Here is a 21,310-nt window from a genome sequence, read left to right on the forward strand (position 1 = left end):
GTCCCTATAGGGCTGTGGGGTTGTGGGACTGGGGTGTCCCTATGGGGTTGTGGGGCTGAGGTGTCCCTATGGGTTGGGGTGTCCCTATGGGGCTGTGGGGTTGTGGGGCTGAGGTGTCCCTATGGGGCTGTGGGGTCCCCTATGGGGCTGGGGTGGTCCTGTGGGGCTGTGGGCTTGTGGGGCTGAGGTGTCCCTATGGGATCTATGGGGTTGAGGTGTCCCTATGGGATCTATGGGGCTGAGGTGTCCCTATGGGGCTGTGGGCTTGTGGGGCTGAGGTGTCCCTATGGGATCTACGGGGTTGAGGTGTCCCTATGGGGTTGGGGTGTCCCTATGGGGCTATGCGGTTGTGGGGTTATGGGGTTGAGGTGTCCCTATGGGGCTGTGGGGCTGGGGTGTTCCTATGGGATCTATGGGGTTCTGGGGTTGAGGTGTCCCTATGGGGCTGTGGGGCTGGGGTGTCCCTATGGGATCTATGGGGCTGAGGTGTCCCTATGGGGCTGGGGTGACCCTATAGGGCTGGGGTGTCCCTATGGGGTTGTGGGGCTGGGGTGTCCCTATGGGGCTGGGGTGTCCCTATAGGGCTGTGGGGCTGAGGTGTCCCCATGGGGCTGTGGGGTTGTGGGGCTGGGGTGTCCCTATGGGATCTATGGGGCTGTGGGGCTGGGGTGTCCCTATGGGGCTGGGGTGGCCCTGTGGGGCTGGGGTGGCCCTGTGGGGCTGTGGGGCTGGGGTGGCCCTATGGGGCTGGGGTGGCCCTGTGGGGCTGGGGTGTCCCTATGGGATCTATGGGGCTGTGGGGCTGAGGTGTCCCTATGGGACTGAGGTGTCCCTATGGAGCTGAGGTGTCCCTATGGGGCTGTGGGGTTATGGGGCTGGGGTGTCCCTATGGGGCTGGGGTGGCCCTATAGGGCTGTGGGGTTGAGGTGTCCCTATGGGGCTGAGTTCTCCCTATAGGGCTGCGCCCCCTATGGCGCTGAGCTCTCCCTATGGGGCCGTGCTCCCTATGGGGCTGAGTTCTCCCTATGGGGCCGTGCCCTCCCTATGGGGCTGAGTTCTCCCTATGGGGCTGAGTTCTCCCTATAGGGCCGCGCCCTCTATGGAGCTGAGTTCTCCCTATGGGGCTGAGTTCTCCCTATAGGGCCACGCCCCCTATGGGGCCGCGCCCCCTATGGGGCCGAGTCTCCCCATAAGTTGTGGGTCCGGCTCACCTGGAAGGGGATCACCAGGTTCACCTGCTCCCCCACCTTCCTGACGTACGTCTGCCGCAGGTGTCGGGGCAGTCGGATTTTGGGGCGCTCTGGGGGTGCGACAGAGGTTGGGGGGGATCTATGGGGCAGAACCCCCAAATCTGGGGGGCTCCCCCCAATTTTGGGGTCATCGCTCCCCCCCTTCCCCATCAATTCCCCCCAAAACGGCTCCAGGTTCTCCTCACTAAAGTTTCTGCTTCCTCCAAGTTTTTGGGGTTCTTCCCCATTTTTGGGGTCCCACCTCATTTTTGGGGTCTCCCTCCATTTTCAGTCTCCTCCAAATTTTTGGGGTCACTCCCCAATTTTAGAGACTCTCCTCATTTTTGGGATCCTTCCCCAATTTTGGGGTCCCACCTCATTTTGGGGTCTCTCCCCATTTTTGGGGTCCTCCCCCTTTTTTGGGGTCCCACCCAATTTTGAGGTCTCTTCCCATTTTTAGATACTCTCCCTATTTTTGGGGTCCTTCCCCATTTTTGGGGTCCCACCTCATTTTTGGGCTCCTTCCCCATTTTTGTGGTCCCACCCAATTTTGGGGTCTCTCCCCATTTTTAGGGTCCCACCCCATTTTTGGGGTCCCACCCAATTTTGGGGTCTCTCCCTATTTTTAGGGTCACCCCCCATTTTCAGGGTCCTTCCCCAATTTTAGGGTCCCACCTAATTTTTGGGCTCCTTCCCCGTTTTTGGGGTCTCTACCCATTTTTGTGGTCCCACCCAATTTTTGGGGTCCCATCTCATTTTTGGGTCCTTCCCCATTTTTGTGGACCCACCCAATTTTGGGGTCTCTCCCTATTTTTAGGGTCACCCCCCATTTTCAGGGTCCCTCCCCAGTTTTGGGTTCCCGCCTTTTTGTAGTCCCTCCCCAATTTTGGGGTCCCACCTCATTTTTGGGGTCTCTCCCCATTTCTGGGCTCCTTCCCCATTTCTGGGGTCCTCCAAATTTTTGGGATCCCCCACTGATTTCAGGATCCCCCCTGATTTTGGGCTCCCCCCCAATTTCGGGATCCCCCCCAATTCCAGGGTGCCCCCCTGATTTGGGCTTCCCCCCAAAATTTCAGGCTAGCCCCCGTGATTTGGGGGTGCTCCCCCAGATTTTAGGGGTGCTCCCCGTGATTTTGGGGTGCCCCTCTGATTTGAGGACCCCCCTAATTTCAGCCTCCCCCCCCCCAATTTCAGCCTCCCCTCCTATCCCACAGTGCCCCCCTTTACTCGGGGCTGCCCCCCGTGATTTTGGGGTGCTCCCCCAGATTTTAGGGGTACCCCCCGTGATTCGGGGGTACCCCCCGTGATTCGGGGGTGCTCCCCGTGATTTGGGGGTACCCCCCTGATTTGGGGGTGCCCCTCTGATTTCAGGACCCCCCTAATTTCAGCCTCCCACCCCCAATTTCAGCCTCTCCCCCGATCCCACAGTGCCCCCTTTATTCGGGGCTGCCCCCCGTGATTTTGGGGTACCCCCCCAGATTTTAGGCGTACCCCCCGTGATTCGGGGGTGCCCTCCTGATTTTGGGGTGCCCCCCTGATTTGGGGGTGCCCCTCTGATGTCAGGACCCCCCTAATTTCAGTTTCCCCCCCCCTATTTCAGCCTCCCCCCCTATCCCACAGTGCCCCCCTTTATCCAGGGTTGCCCCCCGTGATTTTGGGGTATCCCCCATGATTTGGGGGTGCTCCCCCAGATTTTAGGGGTACCCCCCGTGATTCGGAGGTGCTCCCTCTGATTTTGGGGTGCCCCCCTGATTTGGGGGTGCCCCTCTGATTTGAGGACCCCCCAAATTTCAGCCTCCCCCCCCCCAATTTCAGCCTCCCTCCCCCAATTCCAGCCTCCCCCCCTATCCCACAGTGCCCCCTTTATTCGGGGCTGCCCCCCGTGATTCGGGGGTGCTCCCCCAGATTTTAGGGGTACCCCCCGTGATTTTGGGGTACCCCCCGTGATTTTGGGGGTGCTCCCCCTGATTTGGGGGTGCCCCTCTGATATCAGGACCCCCCTAATTTCAGCCTCCCCCCCCCCTAATTTCATCCTCCCCCCCCCCAATTTCAGCCTCTCCCCCCCCCAATTTCCGCCTCCCCCCCTATCCCACAGTGCCCCCTTTATTCGGGGCTGCCCCCCCGTGATTTTGGGGTACCCCCCGTGATTTTGGGGTACCCCCCGGATTTGGGGGTGCCCCGGGGCGCACCCACGATCTCGCGGATGGTGACGGGCTGGGCCATGGTGGCCGGGGGGCTGCGGCCGGCGATGTTCACCCCGACCACGCGGAACAGCAGCTTCTCCCCCGTGGGCAGCCCCCGCACCGTCAGCCCGCAGCGCTCCACCAGCTCCGTGTTCGCGGGGGTCCACGTGGAGTCTGGGGGTAAAAACAGGGGTTATGGGGTCGGGGGGTACTGGATTTGGGGGTTTATGAGGTTGGGGATGGGGTTATGGGGTCGGGGAGGGGGTTATGGGGTCAGGGGATGTTGAGTTTTGGGGGTTATGGGGTTGGAAGGTACCAAATTTGGGGGTTATGGGGTCGGAGATATTTTATTTTGGGGGGTTATGAGGTCGGGGTATCGGATTTGGGGGTTATGGGGTCGGGGAGGGGGTTATGGGGTCGGGGTATCGGATTTGGGGGTTATGGGGTCGGGGAGGGGGTTATGGGGTCGGGGGTATTGGATTTTGGGGGGTTATGGGGCTGGGGGCTCCACCAGCTCCGTGTTTGCGGGGGTCCACGTGGAGTCTGGGGGGAAAAATCGGGGTTATGGGGTCGGGGAGGGGGTTATGGGGTCGGAGGTATGGGATTTGGGGGGTTATGGGGTCGGGGGTATTGGGTTTGGGGGGTTATGGGGTCAGGGGTTATGGGATTTGGTAGTTATGGGGTTGGAAGGTATCAGATTTGGGGGTTATGGGGTCAGGGGGTACCAAATTTGGGGTTAATGGGGTCGGGGGTACCGGATTTGGGGGTTATGGGGTCGGGGAGGGGGTTATGGGGTCAGGGGATGTTGAGTTTTGGGGGTTATGGGGTTGGAAGGTACCAAATTTGGGGGTTATGGGGTCGGGGGGTATCAGATTTGGGGGGTTATGGGGTCGGGGGTATTGGGTTTTGGGGGGTTATGGGGTCGGGGGTATGGGATTTGGGGGTTATGGGGTTATGGGTTATGGGGCTGGGGGCTCCACCAGCTCCGTGTTGGCGGGGGTCCACGTGGAGTCTGGGGGGTAAATCGGGGTTAAGGGGTCGGGGGTATGGGTTTTGGGGGTTATGGGGTCGGGGAGGGGGTTATGGGGTTGGGGGTATTGGGTTTGGGGGGTTATGGGGCTGGGGGCTCCACCACCTCCGTGTTGGCGGGGGTCCACGTGGAGTCTGGGGGTAAAAATCGGGGGTCAGGGGGTCGGGGATGGGGTTATGGGGTCGGGGGTATCGAATTTGGGGGATTATGGGGTCGGGGAGGGGGTTATGGGGTCGGGGGGTACCAGATTTGGGGGTTATGGGGTCGGGGGATATCAGATTTGGGGGGGTTATGGGGTCGGGGATGGGGTTATGGCGTCTGGGGTATCGGATTTGGGGGTTAGGGGGTCGGGGATATTGGGTTTGAGGGGGTTATGGGGTCGGGGGGTACCGGATTTGGGGGTTATGGGGTCGGGGAGGGGGTTATGGGGTCGGGGAGGGGGTTATGGGGTCGGGGGTATTGGGTTTTGGAGGGTTATGGGGCTGGGGGCTCCACCAGCTCCGTGTTGGCGGGGGTCCACGTGGAGTCTGGGGGTAAAAATAGGGGTTATGGGGTCGGGGGTATCGAATTTGGGGGTTATGGGGTCGGGGAGGGGGTTATGGGGTCGGAGGATATCACATTTGGGGGTTATGGGGTCAGGGGTATTGGGTTTTGGGGGGTTATGGGGTCGGGGGGTGCCGGATTTGGGGTTATGGGGTCGGGGAGGGGGTTATGGGGTCAGGGATATTTGATTTTGGGGGGTTATGGGGTCGGGGAGGAGGTTATGGGGGTCGGGGGTATTGGGTTGGGGGGGTTATGGGGACGGGGAGGGGGTTATGGGGTCGGGGTATATCAGATTTGGGGGGTTATGGGGACGGGGAGGGGGTTATGGGGTCGGGGTATATCAGATTTGGGGGGTTATGGGGTCGGGGAGGGGGTTATGGGGTCGGGGGTATCGGATTTGGGGGTTATGGGGTCAGGGAGGGGGTTATGGGGTCGGGGGTATCAGATTTGGGGGCTTATGGGGTCGGGGGTATTGGGTTTTGGAGGGTTATGGGGCTGGGGGCTCCACCAGCTCCGTGTTGGCGGGGGTCCACGTGGAGTCTGGGGGGTAAATCGGGGTTATGGGGTGGGGAGGGGGTTATGGGGTCGGGGGGTACCGGATTTGGGGGGGTTATGGGGTCGGGGAGGGGGTTATGGGGTCGGGGGTATGGGATTTGGGGGGTTATGGGGACGGGGAGGGGGTTATGGGGTCGGGGCTATTGGGTTTTGGGGGGTTATGGGGTCAGGGGTATTGGGTTTGGGGGGGTTATGGGGCTGGGGGCTCCACCAGCTCCGTGTTCGCGGGGGTCCACGTGGAGTCTGGGGGGAAAAATCGGGGTTATGGGGTCGGGGGTATCAGATTTGGGGGGGTTATGGGGTCGGGGAGGGGGTTATAGGGTTGGGGGTATTGGGTTTGGGGGGTTATGGGGTCAGGGATGGGGTTATGGGGTTGGGAGGTATTGGGTTTGGGGGGTTATGGGGCTGGGGGTATTTGATTTTGGGGGGTTATGGGGCTGCAGAGGGGGTTATGGGATGGGGGGTATGGGATTTGGGGGGTTATGGGGTCAGGGATATTTTATTTTGGGGGTTATGGGGCTGGGGGCTCCACCAGCTCCGTGTTGGCGGGGGTCCACGTGGAGTCTGGGGGTAAAAATCGGGGGGTCAGGGGGTCGGGGGTATCGGATTTGGGGGGTTATGGGGTCGGGGAGGGGGTTATGGGGTCGGGGGGTACCAGATTTGGGGGGGTTATGGGGTCGGGGGTATTGGGTTTTGGGGGGTTATGGGGCTGAGCGCTCCACCAGCTCCGTGTTCGCGGGGGTCCAGGTGGAGTCTGGGGGGAAATCAGGGAGTTATGGGGTGGGGAGGGGGTTATGGGGTCGGCGGTATCGGATTTGGGGGGTTATGGGGTCGGGGGTATTGGGTTTGGGGGTTATGGGGTCAGGGGTATTGGGTTTGGGGGGTTATGGGGTCGGGTGTATTGGGTTTGGGGGTTATGGGGTCGGGGGTATTGGGTTTGGGGGTTATGGGGTCGGGGGGTACCGGATTTGGGGGTTATGGGGTCGGGGAGGGGGTTATGGGGTCGGAGGATATCACATTTGGGGGGTTATGGGGTCGGGGGATATCAGATTTGGGGGTTATGGGGTCGGGGATATCGGATTTTGGGGGGTTATGGGGCTGGGGGCTCCACCAGCTCCGTGTTGGCGGGGGTCCAGCTGGAGTCTGGGGGTCAAATTGGGGGTTATGGGGTGGGGGGTATCGGATTTGGGGGTTATGGGGTCGGGGGATATCAGATTTGGGGGGGTTATGGGGTCGGGGATGGGGTTATGGGGTCAGGGATATTGAGTTTTGGGGGGTTATGGGGTTATGGGTTATGGGGCTGGGGGCTCCACCAGCTCCGTGTTCGCGGGGGTCCACGTGGAGTCTGGGGGGAAAATCGGGGTTATGGGGGTGGGGAGGGGGTTATGGGGTCGGGGGTATTGGGATTTGGGGGGTTATGGGGCTGGGGGCTCCACCAGCTCCGTGTTGGCGGGGGTCCAGGTGGAGTCTGGGGGTAAAAATAGGGGTTATGGGGTGGGGGGTACCAGATTTGGGGGTTTATGGGGTCGGGGAGGGGGTTATGGGGTCAGGGGGTATTGGATTTGGGGGTTATGGGGTCGGGGGGTACCAGATTTTGGGGTTATGGGGTCGGGGAGTACCGGATTTGGGGGTTATGGGGTCGGGGGGTATTGGATTTGGGGGGTTGTGGGGCTGCAGAGGGGGTTATGGGGTCGGGGGTATTGGATTTGGGGGGTTATGGGTTCGGGGGTATTGGGTTTTGGGGGGTTATGGGGTCGGGGGTATCGGATTTGGGGGTTATGGGGTCGGGGAGGGGGGTATTGGGTCGGGGGGTATCGGATTTGGGGGTTATGGGGTCAGGGTATCAGATTTAGGGTTTATGGGGTTGGGGATGGGGTTATGGGGTCAGGGGGTACCAGCTTTTGGGATCCCACCCCACAGTTTCGGGGTGCCCCCGATCGGGCTCACCCCCTTCGCGGCACCACTCCACCAGGTACCCGTCGATGCCGCCGGCGCCGACGCGCTCGGGCGGGCGCCACTTGAGCGTGGCCGTGGTGTCCGTGACGTCCTCCAGAGCCAGGTGGGTGGGCTCGCTGGTGGGGGCTGGGGGCCCGAAAAGCACCCCGAAATCATCCACCCCAAAATCATTGACCCCAAAAATCACCCCAAAATCATCGACACCGAAATGAGCGACCCCGAAAATCACCCCGAAATGATTGACCCCAAAAATCAACCTGAAATTATCGACACCGAAATTATCGACACCGAGAATCACCCCGAAATTATCGACCCCGAAAATCACCCCGAAATTGTCAACCCTGAAATGATCGACCCTGAAAATCACCCCGAAATCATCGACACCAAAATTATCGACCCCGAAATCATCGACACCGAAAATCATTCCGAAATTAATGCACGACCCCGAAAATCACCCCGAAATTGTCAACACCGAAATTATCGACCCCGAGAATCACCCCAAAATGATTGACACCAAAAATCACCCCGAAATTAATGAGTGACCCCGAGAAGCACCCCGAAATTATCGACACCGAAATTATCAACCCCGAAAATCAGCCCGAAATTAACGAGCGACCCCAAAAATAACCCCAAAATAATTGACACCGAAAATCAGCCCGAAATTATCGACACCAAAATTATCGACACCGAAATTATCGACCCCGAAATCATCGACCCCGAAAATCACCCCGAAATGATCGACACCGAAATGAGCGACCCCGAAAATCACCCCGAAATCCCCACCAGGACCCCCCAAATCCCCCAGACCCAATCCAGGACCCCCCAAGTCCTCTTCAGGACCCCCCAAATCCCCCTCAAATCCCCCCAAATCTCATCCAGGAACCCCCAGACCCAATCCAGGACCCCCCAAATCCCCCCTGGAACCTCCCAGACCCAATCCAGGATTCCCCAAATCCACCTCAGATCCCCTCCAGGAACCCCCAAACCCCCAGACCCAATCCAGGAGCCCCCAAATCCTCTTCAGGACCCCCCAGATCCCCCCCAAATCCCCCGTAGGACTCCTCAAATCCCCCTGGGTGCCCCCAGACCCAATCCAGGACCCCCCAAATCCCCCTGAGACTCCCCCAGACCCAATCCAGGACCCCCCAAATCCTCCTGAGACTCCCCCAGAGCCAATCCAGGACCCCCAAATGCCCCCCAAATGCCCCCAAATCTCCCAGACCCAATTCAGGACCCCCAAAATCCTCTTCAAATCCCCTTCAGGACCCCCCAAATCCCCCTGAGACTCCCCCAGACCCAGTCCAGGACCCCCCAAATCCACCTCAAATCCCATCCAGGACCCCCCAAGTCCCCCCCAAATCCCCGCCAGGAACCCCCAGACCCAATCCAGGACCCACAAATCAACCCCAAATCCCCTCCAGGACCCCCCAAATCCCCCTCAAATTCCCTCCATGATCCCCCAAATCCCCCTGGGTGCCCCCAGACCCAATCCAGGACCCCCCAAAATTCCCCAGAAATCCCCTCCAGGACCCCCCAAATCCCCCAGACCCAATCCAGGACCCCCCAAATCCTCTTCAGGACCCCTCCAGGAACCCCCAAACCCCTCCGCGACCCCCCAAATCCCCCCCAAATCCCCTCCAGGACCCCCAAATCTCCCCCAAATCCCCTCCAGGACCCCCCAAATCCTCCTGAGACTCCCCCAGACCCAGTCCAGGAGCCCCCAAATCCACCTCAAATCCCCTCCAGGACCCCCCAAATCCCCCAGACCTAATTCAGGACCCCCAAAATCCTCCTCAAATCCCCTCCAGGACCCCCAAAATCCTCCTCAAATCCCCACCAGGAACCCCCAGACCCAATCCAGGACCCCCCAAATCCACCTCAAATCCCCTCCAGGACTCCTCAAATCCCCCTGGGTGCCCCCAGACCCAATCCAGGACCCCCCAAATTCCCTCCAGATCCCCCCCAAATCCCTTCCAGGACCCCCCAAATCCCCCCAAATCCCCCCCAAATCCCCCTGGGTGCCCCCAGACCCAATCCAGGACTGCCCAAATCCCCCCCCAAATCCCCTCCAGGACCCCCCAAATCCCCCAGACCCAATTCAGGACCCCCAAAATCCACCTCAAATCCCCTCCAGGACCCCCCAAATCCCCCTGAGACTCCCCCAGACCCAATCCAGGAGCCCCCAAATCCCCCCCAAATCCCCCCCAAATCCCTTCCAGGACCCCCCAAATCCCCGCAAATCCCCCCCAAATCCCCCTGGGTGCCCCCAGACCCAATCCAGGACCCACCGGTCCCCCTCAAATCCCCTCAAGGACCCCCCACATGCCACAGACCCAGTCCAGGACCCCCCAAATCCCCGTGAAATCCCTTCCAGGACCCCCCAAACCCCCCCAAATCCCCCCGGGACCCCTCCCCAGCCCCCACCCACCGATGGGCATGAAGGGGGGGGTGTTGAGGCTGGGGGCCGAGACCCCGATGGCGTTGACGGCGAAGACCCTCATCTCGTACAGGACCCCCTCGATCATCCGCGTGGACTCGAAGGTCAGCGCCGGCAGCACCTCGAAATTGAGCTTCATCCAGCGGTGGGAGCCCTTCTTCTTCCTCTCCACCAGGTAACCTGCGCAGGTGGGACAGGTGGGACAGGTGAGACAGGTGAGGGACAGGTGGGACAGGTGAGACAGGTGAGGGACAGGTGGGACACAGGTGAGACACAGGTGGGACAGGTGGGACACAGGTGGGACACAGGTGGGACACAGGTGGGACAGGTGAGCCCTAAATCCGCCTTCATCCAGCGGTGGGAGCCCTTCTTCTTCCTCTCCACCAGGTAACCTGCACAGGTGGGACAGGTGGGACAGGTGAGGGACAGGTGGGACAGGTGAGGGACAGGTGAGCCCTAAATCCGCCTTCATCCAGCGGTGGGAGCCCTTCTTCTTCCTCTCCACCAGGTAACCTGCACAGGTGAGACAGGTGTGACAGGTGGGACACAGGTGAGACACAGGTGAGATACAGGTGAGGCACAGGTGAGACACAGATGAGACAGGTGAGGCACAGGTGAGGCACAGGTGAGGCACAGGTGGGAAAGGTGAGACACAGGTGAGATACAGGTGAAGCACAGGTGAGGAACAGGTGAGACACAGGTGGGACACGGGTGAGGGACAGGTGAGCCCTAAATCCGCCTTCATCCAGCGGTGGGAGCCCTTCTTCTTCCTCTCCACCAGGTAACCTGCGCAGGTGGGACAGGTGGGACACAGGTGGGACACAGGTGGGACACAGGTGAGACACAGGTGGGACAGGTGAGGACAGGTGAGACAGTTGAGATAATGGTGGGACAGGTGAGGCCCAGGTGAGGCTCAGGTGAGGACAGGTGAGACAGGTGGGACACAGGTGAGGGACAGGTGAGCCCTAAATCCGCCTTCATCCAGCGGTGGGAGCCCTTCTTCTTCCTCTCCACCAGGTAACCTGCACAGGTGGGACAGGTGGGACAGGTGGGACACAGGTGGGACACAGGTGAGACACAGGTGAGGACAGGTGAGACACAGGTGGGACAGGTGAGGGACAGGTGGGACAGGTGAGGCCCAGGTGAGGCCCAGGTGAGGACAGGTGAGACACAGGTGGGACAGGTGAGGGACAGGTGAGACACAGGTGACACAGGTGAGACAGTTGAGATACAGATGGGACAGGTGGGACAGGTGAGGACAGGTGAGGCCCAGGTGATGCCCAGGTGTGCCATCCACCCGCACAGAGACCAGAGCAGAACGAGGATGGGGAGGGGGCGCCCAGGTGTGTGCCCAGGTGCCACCTGCCAGGTGTGGCCCTCACCTGTCACCGGCTGCCCCCCGTCGAACTTGGGGGGCTCCCAGACCAGCACGGCCCAGTCCTCGCCCACCTGGGTGACGCGAACGGCCTCGGGCGGGTCGGGGACGTCTGCGGGGACGGGGCACACCTGAGTGCCAGGGCGGCCTCCCGGGGACCCAGGTGTGCCCAGGTGTGCTCCCAGGTGTGCCCAGGTGTGCCCCCAAGTGAGTCCCCAGGTGTGCCCCCAGGTGAGTGCCCAGGTGCCTCCAGGTGTGCCCCCAGGTGTGCCCAGGTGTGCCCAGGTGTATCCCAGGTGCCCCCAGGTGTGCCCAGGGGCCCCCAGGTGTATTCCCATGTGTGCCCACGTGTGCCCAGGTATATTTCAGGTGCCCCAGGTGCCCAGGTGTGCCCAGGTGTGTCTGTGGATATCCCCAGGCGCCCCAGGTGTTCCCAGGTGTATTCCCAGGTGTGCCCGCAGGTGTGCCCAGGTGCCTCCAGGTGAGTCCCCAGGTGTGTGCCCAGGTGCCCCCAGGTGTGCTCCCAGGTGTGCCCAGGTGTCCCCAGGTGAGTCTGCAGGTGTGCCCAGGTGTGCCCTCAGCTGTGCTCCCAGGTGTGTGCCCAGGTGTGCTGCACCCATGATGTGGATGTTGATGGTGGCCGTGTCCCCCCAGGTGCCCCCAGGTGTGCCCAGGTGTGTCCCCAGGTGTCCTCAGGTGCCCCCAGCTGTCCCCAGGTGCCCCCAGCTCTCCCCAGGTGCCCCCAGGTGTGTGTCCAGGTGTCCCCAAGTGCCCCCAGCTGCCCCCAGGTGCCCGCAGGTGTGCCCAGGTGTGCCGCACCCACGACGTGGATGCTGATGGTGGCCATGTCCCCCCTCCCCACTGCCCCCAGGTGTGCCCCCAGGTGCCCCCAGATGTGCTTCCAGGTGTGCCCAGCTGCCCCCAGGTGCGCCCAGGTGTCCCAGATGTCCCAGGTGTGTGCCCAGGTGTGCCCAAGTGTGTTCCCAGGTACCCCCAGGTGTGCCCCAGGTGCCCCCAGGTGTGCCATCTGCCCCCAGGTGTACCTCCCAGGTGCCCCCAGGTGTGCCCAGGTGCCCCCAGGTGTGCCCAGGTGTGTCACACCCACGACGCGGATGGTGATGGCGGCCGTGTCCCCCCATCCCTCTGTCCCCAGGTGTGCCCAGGTGTGCCCAGGTGCCCCCAGGTGTGCCCAGGTGTGCCACACCCACAATGCAGATGCTGATAGTGGCCGTGTCCCCCCTCCCCACTGCCCCCAGGTGCCCCCAGGTGTGCCAGGTGTGCCCCCAGGTCTGCCCAGCTGTCCCCAGATGCCCCCAGGTGAGTCCCCAGGCATACCCAGGTGTGCCCAGGTGTGCCCCCAGGTGTGCCCAGCTGCCCCCAGGTGTGCCCAGGTGTGCCCCCAGGTGTCCCCCCAGGTGTGCCCAGGTGTGCCAGGTGTGACCCAGGTGTGCCCAGGTGCCCCCAGGTGCCCCCAGGTGTGCCCTCAGGTGTGCCCCAGGTGCCCCCAGGTGTGCCCAGGTGCCCCCAGCTGCCCCCAGGTGTGCCAGGTGTGCCCAGGTGTATTTCCAGGTGCTCCCAGGTGTGCCCAGGTGCCCCCAGGTAAGTCCCCAGGTGTGCCCCAGGTGAGTCCCCAGGTGCCCCCAGCTGCCCCCAGGTGTCCCAGGTGTGCCGCACCCACGACGCGGATGGTGATGGCGGCCGTGTCCTCCCCGGCCGGGTTGGTGACGCGGATTTGGTATCGGCCCTCGTCGGCGCGCTCGGCGCTCTCGATGACGAAACTGCTCAGCCCGTGCTTGGCCTCGAGCCGGGCGCGGCCCTCGGCGGCCGAGAACTCCTGGGACAGGTGAGATACAGGTGAGATACAGGTGAGACAGGTGAGATACAGGTGAGATACAGGTGAGATACAGGTGTGACACAGGTGACACAGGTGTGACACAGGTAAAGGACACCAGGAACTGCTCAGCCCGTGCTTGGCCTCCAGCCGGGCCCGGCCCTCGGCGGCCGAGAACTCCTGCAGGTGAGATACAGGTGAGACAGGTGTGACAGGTGTGACACAGGTGAGATACAGGTGAGATACAGGTGAGATACAGGTGAGATACAGGTGAGATACAGGTGAGACACAGGTGAGACACAGGTGAGATACCGGTAACAGAGGTGGGACAGGTGAGACAGGTGTGACACAGGTAACACAGATCACACACAGGTGACACAGATGACACACAGGTGACACACAGGTGTGCCCAGGTGATCTCACCTTGCCGTCCTTGCTCCAGGTGACGGTGGGCAGGGGCTCTCCCGAGATGGGCACAGGTGACACAGGTGTGACAGGTGTGACACAGGTAACACAGATGGCACAGGTGAGACACAGGTGACACAGATGGCACAGGTGACACAGGTGACACAGGTGACACACAGGTGGCACACAGGTGACACAGGTGACACAGGTGACACAGGTGACACACAGGTGCCCCAGGTGATCTCACCTTCCCGTCCTTGCTCCAGGTGACGGTGGGCAGGGGCTCCCCCGAGATGGGCACAGGTGTGACACAGATGGCACAGATGGCACACAGGTGACACAGGTGACACACAGGTGGGACAGGTGACACACAGGTGTGACACAGGTGATCTCACCTTCCCGTCCCTGCTCCAGGTGACGGTGGGCAGGGGCTCCCCCGAGATGGGCACAGGTGTGACACAGGTGAGACAGGTGTGACACACAGGTGACACAGGTGACACACAGGTGACACACGGGTGACACACAGGTGTGCCCAGGTGCGCTCACCTTCCCGTCCTTGCTCCAGGTGACGGTGGGCAGGGGCTCCCCCGAGATGGGCACAGGTGACACAGGTGTGACAGGTGTGACACACAGATGGCACAGGTGGCACACAGGTGTGACACAGGTGAGACAGGTATGACACAGGTGTGACACAGGTGACACAGGTGACACAGGTATGACACAGGTGACACAGATGGCACACAGGTGACACAGGTGACACAGGTGTGACACAGGTGACACAGGTGTGACACAGGTGACACACAGGTGACACAGATGACACAGATGGCACAGGTGTGACACACAGGTGACACAGGTGTGACACAGGTGGCACACAGGTGACACAGAGGTGACACACAGGTGACACACAGGTGACACAGGTGATCTCACCTTCCCATCCTTGCTCCAGGTGACGGTGGGCAGGGGCTCCCCCGAGATGGGCACAGGTGTGACACAGGTGACACACAGGTGACACAGGTGACACAGGTGACACACAGATGACACAGGTGACACACAGGTGACACAGGTGACACAGGTGTGACACAGGTGACACAGGTGACACAGGTGACACACAGGTGTGCCCAGCTGATCTCACCTTGCCGTCCTTGCTCCAGGTGACGGTGGGCAGGGGCTCCCCCGAGATGGGCACAGGTGTGACACAGGTGACACAGGTGTGACACAGGTGACACAGGTGTGACAGGTGACACAGATGACACACAGATGACACAGGTGACACACAGGTGACACAGGTGTGACACAGGTGACACAGATGACACAGGTGTGACAGGTGACACAGGTGACACAGGTGACACACAGGTGACACAGGTGACACAGATGGCACAGATGGCACACAGGTGACACACAGGTGACACACAGGTGACACAGGTGACACACAGGTGTGCCCAGGTGATCTCACCTTGCCGTCCTTGCTCCAGGTGACGGTGGGCAGGGGCTCCCCCGAGATGGGCACAGGTGAGACAGATGACACACAGGTGACACACAGGTGACACAGGTGACACAGATGGCTCACAGGTGACACCCAGGTGACACAGGTGACACCCAGGTGCCCCAGGTGATCTCACCTTGCCGTCCTTGCTCCAGGTGACGGTGGGCAGGGGCTCCCCCGAGATGGGCACGTCCAGCCGCAGTTTGTTTCCCGCCACCACCACCAAGGTGTTCTCCGAGTCCCGGCCCGAGCAGTCCAGGTGGATCTTGGGGGGCTCTGCGGGTGGGCACAGGTGGGATGGCACAGGTGGGCACAGGTGGGCACAGGTGGGCACAGATGGGATGGCGGCGGTGCCCACACATGTGCCCAGGTGTGCTCTGTCTCTCCAGGTGTTCATTCTCCCCACCAGGTGCTCCCAGGTTTGCCCAGGTGTGCCCAGGTGTGCCCAGGTGTCCCCCCAGGTGCCCCCAGGTGTGCCCAGGTGTGCCCAGGTGCCCCCATGTGTGCCCAGATGCCCTCCCAGGTGTGCCCAGGTGTGCCCAGGTGTGCCCCAGGTGTTTGTTCTCCCCACCAGGTGCCACCAGCTGTCCCCCCAGGTGTGCCCAGGTGTGCCCCCAGGTGCCCCCAGGTGTGCCCAGGTGTGCCCCCAGGTGCCCCCAGGTGTGCCCAGGTGTCCCCCCAGGTGTGCCCAGGTGTCCCCAGGTGTCCCCAGGTGTGCCCAGGTGAGTCCCAGGTGTGCCCCAGGTGTGCCCAGGTGTGCCCCAGGTGTGCCCAGGTGTCCCCTCCCCCTCACCTTGTTTGGGGACGTACTCCACCTTGATCTCTGTGGGGGGGGAGATGGGGAGTTAGTGACGTCACAGGCCACGCCCACCACCCCCTGTGACATCACCGATGACATCATCAGGAACACTAGTGACGTCATTGTCCCAAATGTCCCCCAAATTTCCCCTAAATTCCCCAAATCCCCCCAAATCTCCCCAAATCCCCCCAAATCACCCCCAAAACCTCCAAATTTTTCCCAAATTTCTCCAAATCCCCCAAATCCCCCCAAATTTTGCCAAATCCCCCCCAAAACACCCCCAAACGCCCCCAAATTCCCCCTAAACTTCCCCCAAATGCCACCAAAACCCCCAAACCCTCCAAATTTTCCCCAAATCCCCCCAAACCCCCCCAAACCTCCGCAAATCCCCCAAATCCTCCCAAATGTTCTCTAAATGCTCCCAAATTTCCCCAAATCCCCCCGAATCCCCCCCAAATCCCCCCTAACCTTCCCCCAAATGCCACCAAAACCCCCAAATCCCCCCAAATTTCCCCAAATCCCTCCCAAATCCCCCCCAAACCCTCCAAATTTTTCCCAAATCCCCCCAAAACACCCCCAAATTTCCCCTAAATCCCCCCAAAACTCTCCAAATTTTTCCCAAAGTTCCCCAAATTCCCCCCAAATCCCCCCAAAACCCTCCCAAATCCCCCCAAATTTCCCCCAATCCCCCTAAATCCCCCCAAAACTCCCCCAAATCCCCCCAAAACCCTCCAAATTTTTCCCAAATCCCCCCAAATCCCCCCCAAAACCCTCCAAATTTTTCCCAGATTTCCCCAAATCCCCCCAAACTACCCCAAATTTCCCCAAATCCCCCAAATTTCCCCAAATCCCCCCAAAACCCTCCTAAATCCCCCCAAATCCCTCCCAAATCCCCCTAAATCCCCCCCAACACCCTCCAAATTTTTGTCAAATCCCCCCAAATCCCTCCCAGATCCCCCCAAAACACCCCCAAATTTCCCCTAAATCCCCCCAAAACCTCCAAATTTTTCCCAAATTTCCCCAAATTTCCCCAAACTCCCCCAAATCCCCCCCAAAACCTCCAAAATTTTCCCAAATTTCTCCAAATCCCCCTGAAATTTTCCCACATCCCCCCAAACCCCCCCAAATTTTTCCCAAATTTCCCCAAATCCCCCCAGATTTCCCTCAAAACCCCCCCAAACCCCCCCAAAACCCTCCCAATTTTTCCCAAATTCCCCCAAATCCCCCCCAAACCCCTCCAAATTTTTCCCAAATTCCCCCAAATTTTTCCCAAATTTCCCCAAATGCCCCAAATTCCCCCAAACCCCACCGAGGAAGTTGAGCTTGGCCGAGAGCGTGAGGGCGAAGCCGTCGGGGACGAAGGTGTAATCGCCCTCATCCTCGGGCCGCACGTCGTCGATCACCAGCTTGTGGATCCTGCGGGGGGCAAAGGTCAGACACCCCAAAATTCCCAAAATTCACATCAAAAAGGGCAAAATCGCAAAAATTCCCAGCCAAAAATGGCAAAATAGCAAAAAATTCCAGCCAAAAATGGCAAAAATCGCAAAAAATTCCAGCCAAAAATGGCAAAAAGCGCAAAAAATCCCGGCCAAAAATCACAAAAATCGCAAAAAATCCCAGCCAAAAATCACAAAAATCGCAAAAAATCCCAGCCAAAAATGGCAAAAATCGCAAAAAATCCAAGCAAAAAATGGCAAAAATCGCAAAAAATTCCAGCCAAAAATCATAAAAATCACAAAAAATCCCAGCCAAAAATGGCAAAAATCGCAAAAAAATCCCAGCAAAAAATCACAAAAAACGCAAAAAATCCCAGCCAAAAATCGCAAAAAATTCCACCCAAAAATCGCAAAAAATTCCAGCCAAAAATGGCAAAAAGCACAAAAAATTCCAGCCAAAAATCACAAAAATCGCAAAAAATTCCAGCCCAAAAAGGCAAAAATTGCAAAAAATTCCAGCCAAAAACGGCAAAATAGCAAAAAATCCCAGCCAAAAATGGCAAAAATTGCAAAAAATCCCAGCCAAAAATGGCAAAATCACGAAAAATCCCAGCCAAAAATCACAAAAATTGCAAAAAATTCCAGCCAAAAATGGCAAAAATCGCTAAAAATCCCAGCCAAAAATGGCAGAAATCACAAAAAATCCCAGTCAAAAATCACAAAAATAGCAAAAAATTCCAGCCAAAAATGGCAAAATCGCAAAAAATTCCAGTCAAAAATCACAAAAATCGCAAAAAATCCCAGCCATAAATGGCAAAAATCGCAAAAAATCTCAGCCAAAAATGGCAAAAAATTCCAGCCAAAAATGGCAAAAAATGCAAAAAATCCCAGCCAAAAATGGCAAAAATTGCAAAAAAACCCAGCCAAAAATGGCAAAAATTGCAAAAAATTCCAGCCAAAAATGGCAAAAATCGCAAAAAATTGCAGCCAAAAACACAAAAATTGCAAAAATCGCGAAAAATTCCAGCCAAAAATGGCAAAAATTGCAAAAAATCCCAGCCAAAAATCACAAAAATCGCAAAAAATTCCATCCAAAAATGGCAAAAAAATGCAAAAAATCCCAGCCAAAAATGGCAAAATCACGAAAAATCCCAGCCAAAAATCACAAAAATTGCAAAAAATTCCAGCCAAAAATCACAAAAATTGCAAAAAATTCCAGCCAAAAAAGGCAAAATCGCAAAAAATTCCAGCCAAAAAACGCAAAAAAGGCCCACGAAAACGGCAAAATCAAAAAAAAGCTCCCCAGCCAAGAATCCCCAAAAATTACAAAATCCACAGCAAAAAATCCTAAAATCCCAAAAATCTCCTAAAATCGCAAAATCCTAAAAAATCCACAGCCAAAAATCCCCCCAAAATTACAAAATCCTAAAAAATCCACAGCTAAAAATCCTCAAAAATTACAAAATCCCAAAAATCACAAAATCCTAAAAATTCTGCAACCAAAAAATCCTAAAATCCCAAAAATCTGCCAGCAAAAATCCCAAAATTCCAAAAAAAATCCATCCTAAACCCCAAAATCCTGAAAATTTTCCACTCAAGAATCCCAAAATCACAAAAACTGCCTAAAATTCCCAAAATCCCAAAAATTCCCAGCCAAAGCCTGGGAATTTGGGGCTTTTTTGGGATATTTTGGGGGGGATTTTTGGGGATATTCTGGGGGGCAATTTTTTGGGAATTTTGGGATATTTTTGGTTTTCTTTTTTTGGGGATATTTGGTGGGGGGTTTTTTGGGGATATTTTGGGATTTTGGGGGGATTCTTTTTATTTTTTGGGGGGGATTTTTTTGGGAATTTTGGGATATTTTTGGGATATTTTTTGATTTTTGGGGGGATTTTACTTTGATTTTTTGGGATATTTTCGGGGGATTTTTTTGGGAATTTTGGGATTTTTGAGGGATTTTTTTTTTAATTTTGGGGATATTTTGGGGGGGATTTTTTGGGTCTTTTTTTTTTAATTTTTTTGGGATTTTTTGGGGGGCTTTTTGGGATATTTTGGGGGGGAGTTTTTTGGGAATTTTGGGATTTTGGGGGGATTTTGGGGGGATTTTTTGGGAGCCCTTTTGGGATATTTTGGGGGGATTTTTGGGGGATTTTTGGGCTAGTTTGGGGATTTTTTTGGGATATTTTTGGATCTTCTTTGAATTTTTTTTATTTTTTGGAGAAAATTTTGGGATGTTTTTGGGGAATTTTGGGATTTTTCGGGCGTCTCACCTGCCGGTGTGGGAGATGTGGATGCGTTTGCTGGGCCGGACCTCGACGCCGTTCTTGAACCAGCGGCCGGTGACCTTCTCGTCCGACACCTCGCACTTGAACACCGCCTGCTCGGCCGCCTGCACCGTCAGGTCCGCGATGCCCTGAAGCACCTCCAGCTGCTTCTCTGTGGGCCAAAATCCCAAAAATTCCATGGGAACACCAAAAATTCCATGGGAACCCCAAAAAATTCCATGGGAACCTCAAAAAATTCCATGGGAACATCAAAAAGTTCATTGGAACCACCAAAAAATCCATGAGAACTTCAAAAAGTCAATGGGAACCCAAAAAATCCCACAGGAACCCTTGGAGAACCCATGGAGAACATCTGGAGAACATCTGGAGAACTTCCTGCAGCACCTCCAGCTGCTTCTCTGCGGGCCAAAACCCCAAAATTCCATGGGAACCCCAAAAAATTCCATGGGAACCTCAAAAAATTCCATGGGAACACCAAAAAATTCCATGGGAACACCAAAAAATTCCATGGGAACCCCAAAAAATTCCATGGGAACCCCAAAAAATCCATGGGAACCCCCAAAATTCCATGGGAACCTCAAAAAATTCCATGGGAACACAGAAAAACTCCATGGGAACTTCAAAAAGTTCATCGGAACCACCAAAAAGCCACAGGAACCCTTGAAGAACCCATGGAGAACATCTCAGGAACTTCCTGCAGCACCTCCAGCTGCTTCTCTGCGGGCCAGAACCCCAAAAATTCCATGGGAACCCCAAAAAAATCCATGGGAACCCCAAAAAATTCCATGGGAACACAAAAAAACTCCATGGGAAGCAAAAAAATTCCATGGGAACCCCAAAAAAATCCATGGGAATATCAAAAAGTTCATTGGAACCACCAAAAAGCCACAGGAACCCTTGAAGAACCCATGGAGAACATCTCGAGAACTTCCTGCAGCACCTCCAGCTGCTTCTCTGCGGGACAAAATCCCAAAAATTCCATGGGAACCCCAAAAAATTTCATGGGAACGTCAAAAAACTCCATGGGAACTTCAAAAAGTTCATCGGAACCACCAAAAAGCCACAGGAACCCTTGAAGAACCCCTGGAGAACCCATGGAGAACATCTCAAGAACTTCCTGCAGCACCTCCAGCTGCTTCTCTGTGGGCCAGAACCCCAAAATTCCATGGGAACCTCTGGAGAACCCATGGAGAACCTATGGAGAATTCCCCTGGGACCTTCTGGGATCTTCAGGACCTTCTCCAAGGTGACCCTCAAACATCTTCTGGAGCTTTTAGGACCTCCTGGGACCCCTGAAATTCCACTGGGACCTTCTGAGATCTCCAGGAACTTCTCTAAAACATCTCCAGGACCTTTTAGGACCTTCCAGGACCCTCCAAATTCCCCTGGAACCTTCTGAGATCTCCAAGAACTTCTCCAAGGTGACCCTCAAACATCTCCTGGAGCTCCCAGGACCTCCCAGGACCTGCCCAGACCCTCCAAATTCCCCTGGGACCTTCTGAGATCTCCAAGAACTTCTCCAAGGTGACCCTCAAACATCTCCTGGAGCTCCTAGGACCTCCCAGGACCTTCCAGGACTCTCCAAATTCCCCTGGAACCTTCTGGGATCTCCAGGAACTTTTCTCAAACATCTCCAGGAACTTTTAGGACCCTCCAGAACCCCTGAAATTCCACTGGGACCTTCTGGGATCTCCAGGACCTTCTCCAAGGTGACCCTCAAACATCTCCTGGAGCTTTCAGGACCTCTCGGGACCTTCCCAGAC

General features: G+C 57.1%; 1 protein-coding gene across 6 annotated transcripts in view; it reads right to left on the minus strand.

The window, feature by feature from the left end:
- Positions 1-21,310, minus strand: part of MYBPC2 (myosin binding protein C2) — a 59,666-nt gene that overhangs the window by 11,032 nt on the left and 27,324 nt on the right. For 4 of the 6 annotated variants that reach the window (XM_072921544.1, XM_072921548.1, XM_072921549.1 and 1 more), the window contains 11 exons: positions 19,533-19,698; positions 17,136-17,242; positions 15,821-15,850; positions 15,164-15,303; positions 12,983-13,142; positions 11,316-11,420; positions 9,925-10,113; positions 7,488-7,622; positions 4,548-4,576; positions 3,419-3,557; positions 1,212-1,300 (listed from right to left, as the gene is read on the minus strand). In XM_072921544.1, the coding sequence (XP_072777645.1) occupies positions 1,212-1,300; positions 3,419-3,557; positions 4,548-4,576; positions 7,488-7,622; positions 9,925-10,113; positions 11,316-11,420; positions 12,983-13,142; positions 15,164-15,303; positions 15,821-15,850; positions 17,136-17,242; positions 19,533-19,698 (1,289 nt within the window). Of the gene's footprint in view, positions 1-1,211; positions 1,301-3,418; positions 3,587-4,547; positions 4,577-7,487; positions 7,623-9,924; positions 10,114-11,315; positions 11,421-12,982; positions 13,143-15,163; positions 15,304-15,820; positions 15,851-17,135; positions 17,243-19,532; positions 19,699-21,310 lie in introns of all 6 variants that reach the window. The other 2 variants (XM_072921550.1, XM_072921545.1) reach the window with 1 other exon arrangement.

Source organism: Taeniopygia guttata, chromosome 37, assembly GCF_048771995.1.
Source record: "Taeniopygia guttata chromosome 37, bTaeGut7.mat, whole genome shotgun sequence".
Classification (NCBI taxonomy): domain Eukaryota; kingdom Metazoa; phylum Chordata; class Aves; order Passeriformes; family Estrildidae; genus Taeniopygia; species Taeniopygia guttata.